We start from the raw sequence: 9,186 nt of genomic DNA, 5'->3' as shown, positions 1-9,186 counted from the left end.
TCAACTACTAAGTAAGAGTTCATGAAAATAATTATAGGTAAAATAATTTATATTTTCAGAACAGAATTCTTTCTGACCCTACTTAAATAGGTGACTCATTTGAAGAGCACTGATTAAAATCAATGTCTTCATTAAAGTTTATAAAAAGTGGTAACAAAAAAGGAAATTTTGTCCTAATGGTCCTGAGTTTAAAATTAGATATAACCAAATAAACAGCTAATTATTTTGGTAATTTTTATTTAAGTACCTCTTTAAGCTGCTCTTTTCGAAGTTTATACTCTCTTTTTTGGGACTCCAAAAAGCTGTTTAATTCTTTCTTCTGCTGGGCCTGAATATGCTGTTGAAATTTTTTTTCCTCATTGGCCATCACTTTAGCCTATATGAAATTTTAAAAATTATATTAATTTAGCAAAGATAAACAGACTCAAAGCAATCATTAAATATGTAACATTTAGAATATACATTTCTAAGGGCATCTTTTCTTTCTTTTTTTTTAAAAATAATATTGAAACATACAGCAAGGACATAAAGCATCAATCACCACTCTTAGAATCAGAACAAAACTCACCTTTAGGACTCCCAACTTTTCGGCAAACAACAGTACTAAGGAGGCAATTACTTCTTAGAATAATCAATTGTATAAGATCAAAAAAGCAGCACTTAAAAAAGAGACAAAGCTCAGATGGCAGAAAGGGGTAAGAAAGAAAGATGAATGGAAAGAAGAATCACAGGGAAGAAACACTGTAGGTATTGGACCATGAAATAAAATGTGTTTGTGTGACTGAATAGAAAAATAATTGGCTTTTGTAAACTGTCCTGCAAACAACAACAACAACAAAAACAACAACCCATCAAACATTTGGAGAGATTATGATCCAAAGAGGGAAGATATAAAAAAGAATTAAAAATTCTCATCAAATCCTGACCCACTGAAGCTAGAAAAACCCACCAAACTGCTGCCCTGACATAACCATCAAACTGTAAGCCAAAATTATTCCCTGAAGTACTCTTTAAATCAGCTAGCTTTTTCCCCCTCACTTTTTTAAAATTAATTTTAATGAAAGTTTACAGAGACTTAGTATTTCCATTCATTCATTGTTGCACTTTTCTCCCTGCCCACTACCCCCCCCCCCCAATTTAATCTTGTCTTTGAAAAGTAAAAGAAAAATCCTTTCATTGTTATACAATCCCTCCCCCCAAGTCCACTCCACTGTGCAGCCTTCAATTCTGGACTCCTGTCATAGTTAGCTTTTTATGAAAGTTAGCTTTGAATATTGTGCTATTTTGAAGAGCTTGATATTATGGGATCAAACTATCAATCAAAACCAAAACTAAATGCAGAATCTACTGTCAATCAGATTCTGACTCCCAGTCACTCTACCTCAAGTTTGTGAGGATTTATCTTTGTGGGAGAACATTTCCTACCTTTTTCTTGTAGAGGGGCTGGCTGATTCAAACTGGCAATCTTTTGTTTAGTAGTATAATGCACAGTGCACTAGGACTGATTTTGGGGAATAAGCAATTTGGAAAAGGAAGGGGGTAAAATCTGTATAATTTATCACTGATTTGGTACAGATAGAAATTATTGAGTTGGTGTATGCTCTGTTGTTTCCTTTAAATTTCTTTTTTTAAAAAAAAGACATAAAGCCCTTCCCTTGTAAAAAAGAAATATTAATCTTTATAAAAATTCATTGCTGAACATTTTCCCCTCCCTTCCCGCCTCAGCCACACACAATGGACCCCTTTGTCCCCGATTACTGTCATATAGATAATGCTTCCTATCTGTATGCAGAACAGATCATCCGAGATGCTGGACTGTATGAGGAGGAATGTGGCATCAGGATGATGGAAGAATCATCAACAACCTGTGTTATGCGGATGATACAGCCCTGCTTGCTGAAACTGAGAAGAACCTGAAGCACTTGCTGCAGAAGGTCAAGGACTGTAGCCTTCAATATGGATTGAAGCTCAACATTAAGAAAACAAAGATTCTCACCACTGGGCCTATTGGCAGCATCAGTATGGATAGTGAAGAGATTGAGATAGTTAACAGTTTTAGTTTACTTGGTTCCACAGTCAACACTCTTGGTAACCGCAGCCAGGAAATCAGGAGACAAATTGCACTGGGAAAGCCAGCTGTGAGAGACCTCTCAAGAGTATTGAAAAGCAACAACATTAGGCTGGACACTAAGGTGCGCCTGATTCCAGGCTACAGTCTTCGCAATTATGTGCTATGCATTGAGGAGCTGGACAGTGACTGGGGCTGACAGAAAGAGAACTGATGCCTTTGAGCTGTGGTGCTGGAGAAGAGTGCTGGATATATCATGGACTATTATGAGAACAAACAGGTTTGTCCTAGAGAGGGTGAAGCCGGAGGGTTCCTTGGAGTCAAGGATTCTGATGCTTCGTCTGACATACTTTGGGCATGTTGCAAGGAGGGACTGGTCCTTGGCGAGGGACATCATGTTTGGGAGAGTGGAGGGACGGCACAGGAGAGGAAGACCTTTGATGAGACGGATTGATTCTGTGAGTGGAGTGGTGGGAATAAATGTGTTTGAGATGGTGAGGTTGGCACAGGATAGAACGGCGTTTCGGGCTCTTGTACATAGGGTTGCTATGAGTCGCAAGTGACTCAATGGCCCATAACAACAACAACAACAACAACAACAACAACAACAACAATATAATTACAACTTAATTATATATTACATATTCCTTTCAAACTTTTTACCTTCATCTAGCCTAATGCAATGTTCATTATTTCTCCACTCCTTCCTCAATCCCTCTCCAACCCTCATATGTCTATCCTATTTTTTAATAGTAGTGTTATGCAGTATTTATCCTTTTGTGACTGAGATATCTCACTTAGCATGTTCTCAAAGCTCCCCATTTTTGGGTGATGTTGTTTAATGTTGTGTAGTATTCCACTGTATGGACCATAGTTTTTCTATCCATTTCTTTATTGATGGGCATCAGGATTGCTTCCATCTCTTTGCTATTGTGAACAATAGAGCAATAAACATGGATGTGCATAAAAATAGCAATCTTTCATGGATAAGAATTGACTGACGACACCCAAGCAAATATATGCACACTCATGTTTATCGCGGCTTTGTTCACAATAGCAGGGAGCTGGAAACAACCCAAGGGCCCATCAACAAACAGATAGAGAAGCTGTGGTATATTCACACAATGGAATACTATGCTGCATTGAAAATCAAGGAACTCATGCAATATTATTCAAAATGGGTGACCCTAGAGGACATTATGCTGAGTGAAATATTTCAGTCATAACAGGAAAAATACTGCATAGTGTCACTGTTGTAAAACAGAACTGACTCTGGGGTTGAGAGGAGACTGAGAAAGATGGCTTCAATAACGTATACTGCATTGAAGCAGATAAGGGAGAAAACTGTTTAAATGGGCTATGTGATTAGGTATTTTTGTCATGACATGAGTGCAGAGAGTCCAGAGCAAAGGCTGCATAGTGGAGTGGACCTGGGGGGAGGGACTGTAAAACAATGAAAGAGTTTAAATGAATGGAAATCTAAAGTCTCTGTCAAGTTTCACCAAAATTAATAATTTTTTTTAAAAAAAGAATTGATTCACCTGTTTTTCATTTAACAGGTGTATAGTAATGATCTAGGAAGTTTTAAAAGAAGATGGAAAAAGTATACAGAGTCATTGTACCAAAAGGAATTGGCAGACACAAAAGAATTTCATGAAACAATGTATAAGCAACAGCATGTGATGAAGGAAGATGTGCAAGCTGTTCTGAAAGAACTGGCAAAAAATGAGTCCCCAGGAATTGATGGCTACTTCAAACAGACAGATGCTGCTCTGGATGTGCAAACTAAGTTGTGCTAAGAAATCTGGAGGACAGTTACCTGGCCAAATGGAACAGTTATTTGTTCCCATTCCAAAGAAAAGTAATCCGACAGAGTGTGGAAATTATCAAACAATATAATTAAGATCACATGCAAGCAAGATTCTGCTGAAAATTATCCAAAAATGACCGGAATAGAAAATCAACAGAGAACTGCCAAAAGTGCAGGTTTTTAAGCAGAAGAGGCCATGGTACTAGGGATATCGTAGCTAATGTTAGATGGATCTTGGCTGAAAGCAGGAGTACCAGAGGAATGACTACCTGTGTTTCATTGATTATGCAAAGGCATTTGACTGTGGGGACCACAACAAACTGTGGCTACTTCTGAGAGAAATGGGAATCCCAGAAACACTTGATCATATTAACGTGAAACCTATACTTGGACCAGGAGTCAGTTGTCAAAACACAGCAAGGGAATATTGCATGGTGCTATCTCCATACCTTTTCAACCTATATGCAGATCAGATTATCTGGGAGGCTGGACTCTATGAGGAGAACTTTGGCATCAGAATTGGAGGAAAACTCATCAATAATCTGTGTTATGCAGATGACACAATCCTGCTTGCTGAAATTGAGGAGGACCTGAAGTGCTTGCTGCCAAAGGCCAAGGACTGCAGCTTTCAATATGGATTGAACCTCAATATCAAGAAAACAAAAATTCTCACCACTGGGCCAATTGGCAGCATCGTGATGGACGGTGGAAAGATTGAGTTTGCTTGGCTCCACAATCAATACTCTTGCACCAGCAGCCAATAAATTAATTAATAGACGTATTGTGTTGGGAAAGTCTGCTGTCTGAGACCTCTTCAAAGTACTGAAGAGCAATGATGTCAGTCTGGAGTCTAAGGTACGTCTGATACAGGCCATGGTCTTTGCCATTATTTGCTATGCATCAGAGAGCTGGAAGATGACTAGGGATCATAGAAGAAGAATTGAGCTTTGAGCTGTAGTATTGGAGAAGAATATAGAATATACCATGTACTGCTAAGAGAATTAATAGGTTCGTCCTGGAGAGGGTTAAAGCAGCCTGCTCCTTGGAGGCAAGGATTCTGAAGCTTCATCTGACATACTCTGGACATGTTGCAAGGAGGGACCAGTCCTTGGAGAGGGATGTCATGCTTGGGAGGGTGGAGGGACAGCGCAGGAGAGGAAGATCCTCGATGAAATGGATTGATACAGTGACTGAGGTAATTGTGGTAGGTGTTAGAGACAATAAGATTCGCACAGGACAGAGCAGGGTTTAGGGCTGTTCTACATGGGGTCACTATGAGTTGCAGGTGACTCAATGGCACATAATAACAGTACTGCCCTCAGAAAAGAAATACATGATACACTTAACTTCAAACTAAAATTAAAACATGACTTTCATTTTGTTTATATTTAAGTTAATGAAACACATTTTTATTCAAATGAAATTCTGACCTTTGCATCTATAATATGAATGTCAAATACTATATATAGATATTAAATTCTTTTTTATATCTGATTATGATATATGCAGCACATGTTCATTATAGAACATTAAAGAAAAATGCAGAGAAGAAAAATTTTATATAATTTTAGTATCCAGAGATAACCAGCATAAAAATTTTGCCAGCTATGTAATTTTTTTTTAAATTTTTTATTATGTGTGTATGTACTGTCAAATTGGATCTGACTGGAACAGGAGATTGTTCCTCCTTCTCCAGCAGAGCATCTGATGGATTTGAACTGTGCACCTCTGGGATTGCAGTGCAGCTTCTTGCCACTAAGCACCAGAGCTTGCCAAGCTACGTAATTTTTTAATGCATACATCTATGCTTCAAAAACTTCTAACTGCATTGCATATCCTGTTTAATCATTTTACTAAATATGTAAATAATTGTTGTTGCTGTTACATGCCGTAGAGTCACTTGCAACTCATAGTGACCCTATGTACAACATCCCTAAACTCTGCTCTGTCCTGTGCCAATCAAACCGTCTCTGATACACCCATCCCGATTACCCCAGTCACTGAATCAATCCACCTCATAGGGGACCTTCCCCTTCTGCACTGTCCCTTCTCCCTACCAAGAATGATGTCCCTCTCCAAGGACCCGTCCCTCCTTTCAACATGTCCAAAGTATGTTAGATGGAGCCTTAGAATCCTTGCCTCAAAGGAGCTGCCCGGTTTGACCCTTTCTAGGATGAATCTGTTCGTTTTCCTAGCAGTCCATGGTATCCTCAATACTCTTCTCTAGCACCACAGCTCAAAGGCATCAATTCTCCTTCTATCCTCCTTAGTCATTGTCCAACACTCTGATAAATAACAAGTGATAGCAAAAACCATGGCCTGTATCAATCTATACATGTGGTGTTAGCCTTAAGTTGGCTTTTTTTACCTTAGTCCTGCTCTAGTCTCCAACTACCTTAACTGCAGGCTCATGGTCTTGCAAATCATCAACAGCTGTGGGACTAGGATAAGAGAAAGAGTTTCCTATATTAAGTAGCAGGACTTGAGGAAGACTGGAGCAAGACTCTGCTGAGAGCAAGACTCTGGTGATGGTGGAGAGAACAAGGCTATGGAGAAACTGTGGCAAAGTGTAACCAGAGTAGAGCTTAAAGGCAGGCCACAGTGAAAGGATTTTGCTGTTCTTGCCTTTGATGATGGAAGGAAAAGGTGACTGCTTAACTGAAAACTGAGCCTGTACTAACTGAGGAACTGTGCCTGAGGACTGTTGGGCTAAAACCTGGATTTGCATTGCTTGATACTCTTGGCCTCCCCTACTCTCCAACTTATTTCCCTAATAAACACCATTCTCAAAATCAACACAACTGTGAGTACAGTGTGTGAGTCAACAATGAATAAACAAACCACTTGTTGTTGGTGTGGCTCTAGAGGCACCTATGGGGCTGGACTTTTGACTCTATCTACTTTCTGCTCCAGAGTGATGAGCAGCCCTTCTGGCCCTTTCAGAAAGATGCTAATAGCCCTGTGCCCCCATGTCCTTTTTTTAGTTCTCAAGGTAAAACATCTCTTCAAAATGCTGCTATAAATTTAACAAAGATTTTATATACACACAGTTTAGAGTCAACAGGACCTGGTGGAGGACCTTGATATTTAAAAGTCAATTGGACTCCAAGTTCCCAGTTTGGAGGCTGGTGTTAATTGTGTTTGGGATTCATATTCTTCTAAATGAGAAGTAGAAGGTGGGATGTTTTATGTTGGTTGAGGGTCAATTTTGGACTGTTTGGTTGTTTTTAATTTCGTTCACAACTGTGTGACAGCTGACTGGATTTAGTGGACAATGAGCTGTGGGAGGGAAGCCTCTTGTTTATAACGTCAACAGGACCTGGTGGAGGGTCTTGGTATTTAAAAGTCAGTTGGCCCCTAAGTCTCCAGTTTGGAGGCTGGTGTTAATTGTGTTTGGGACTCACATTCTTCTAAGTGGTAGAGCACTGGTCTGCCATTTTGCTGTACTGAGGTAACTTGGAATTGTTGTGATGATAAACACTGTGCCACTGGTGTGTGAAATGCCATAATGGTTACTCACAGTGGATAGTGTTTGGAGTAGCTCCCGGATTAAGACAGGTTTGGAAGCAGGAGTGGCATTCACTTTGTCAACGACATACTCTGGAAACTCTATGAACTTAGAGAAATGATGATATTTATAGAACAGAGTTCAGGTCTTTTGTTTATAGGATCGCTATGAGTTGTGTCTGACTTAACGGCATTTAACAACAACATAAACACACCCCCATAACAAAAAAGAAGGAAATTTCCTGAAAATCATGAATGACTTTGAGGCTACATTTAGCTCATTATCACCTATCTATATAGTTGTTGTTAGGTGCTACTGAGTCAAGTACGATGCACAGCAACCCAGTGAACAACAGATCTTAACCTTGTCCTATCCTGTGCCATCCTTACTCTTCCTGGCACTCTAGAGCCCAGTACAGCTGTCATGGTGTCAATACACCTAGATGAGGGTCTTCCTTCTCTGGTGACCCTCTACCTTTCTGAGTATCATGTCTGTTCCCAAGGGATAGCACACCGCGCCCCCCCCAACCACCCACCTCATCATCTTTGCCTCCAAAAAGCACTCTCGCTGCACCCTCTCCAAAAGATATTTGTTTGTTCTTTTGGCCAACTATGGGATGGTCAGCACTTGGATCCAACACCAGAGCTCAAAGCCATCAATTCTTCTTGTCATTCCTATTCATTGTTCAGCTCTCAGATGCATAGCAAGTGATCAAAAAGACCATGGCCTGAGTCAAATGCACCTTGGTCCTCAAACTGACATTGTTACTCCTTAGTAATTTGGGAAGGTCCCTAACTTTATACTTTTCCAGGGCAATATGTCTGGTTTCCTGACTGGTGGTACCAAGGGTGTTAAATGTGGTTCCAAGTAAGACAAAATTGTTGACATTTTCGATCATTTCTCCATCTATCATGATGTTCCCTATTGATTCAGTGCTAAGAATCTTTATTTTCTTGATACTGAGATTCAATCCATATTGAAGGCTGTATTCTTTGATATTCTTCAACAAATGTTTCAAGTCCTCCTTACTTTCAGCAAGCAAGGCTGTGTCACCTGTATAACACACATTATTGATGAGCTGGCCTTTAATCTTGATGCCAGATTCCTCTTCATAGAGTCCAGCTTCTCAAATAATTTGCTCAAAACCTGAAAAATCTATCAACAGTAGAGGACCTATCCACAGTAAGTGATTCATAAAACTTCTCAGATACTCAGGATACTTAAGGCCTAAAAGAGCTGAATCTACTGATATTATAAACTATCAAGTAAAAGAAAATAGTTCTTTATGTATTAGTTCCTAGACCTAGTAGCCAACAGTAAAACACTGACAGTAATTTTTTATAATAAAACTTAGATTATTAAAATTTGAAAAATAATAGACTATTTCAACTAATAATTTCTTAGTATTTGTTTTTTTCCAGTCAATTTACTTGGCTCCTGGATACAGAATCAAAATGCCATCTTGGTTAATTATGAGATGATTGCAAGCTAACATTATCAAATTAAAAATATTTTTTCAACAAGGAACTCATGCAGTATTATTCAAAATGGGTGACCCTGGAGGACATTATGCTGAGTGAAATATCTCAGTCACAAAAGGACAAATATTATATGGTGCCACTGTTGTAGAATGAGGCTGACATCGGGGTGGGAGTAGGACTGAGAAAAACAGGATAAATTATGTTTATTGCATTGAAGCCGATGAGGGAGAGAATAGTTTAAAATTAATATATTTTAGGGCATTATGATTATCATAAGAGTCTGGAATGAGGGTTGCAGAGTGGAGTATATACTTGGGGT

General features: G+C 39.1%; 1 protein-coding gene across 2 annotated transcripts in view; it reads right to left on the bottom strand.

Annotated features, from left to right (window-relative positions):
• Window positions 1-9,186, bottom strand: part of TAOK1 (TAO kinase 1) — a 121,881-nt gene that overhangs the window by 28,220 nt on the left and 84,475 nt on the right. For both annotated transcript variants that reach the window (XM_006890977.1, XM_006890978.1), the window contains exon 14: window positions 248-376. In XM_006890977.1, the coding sequence (XP_006891039.1) occupies window positions 248-376 (129 nt within the window). The remainder of the gene's footprint in view (window positions 1-247; window positions 377-9,186) is intronic.

Source organism: Elephantulus edwardii, unplaced genomic scaffold (assembly GCF_000299155.1).
Source record: "Elephantulus edwardii isolate Elephantulus edwardi_28Jun2011 unplaced genomic scaffold, EleEdw1.0 scaffold00094, whole genome shotgun sequence".
In the NCBI taxonomy this organism is placed as follows: Eukaryota; Metazoa; Chordata; class Mammalia; order Macroscelidea; family Macroscelididae; genus Elephantulus; species Elephantulus edwardii.
Note: the sequence above shows the minus strand (reverse complement) of the source record. Positions and strands in the feature narration are given on the sequence as shown.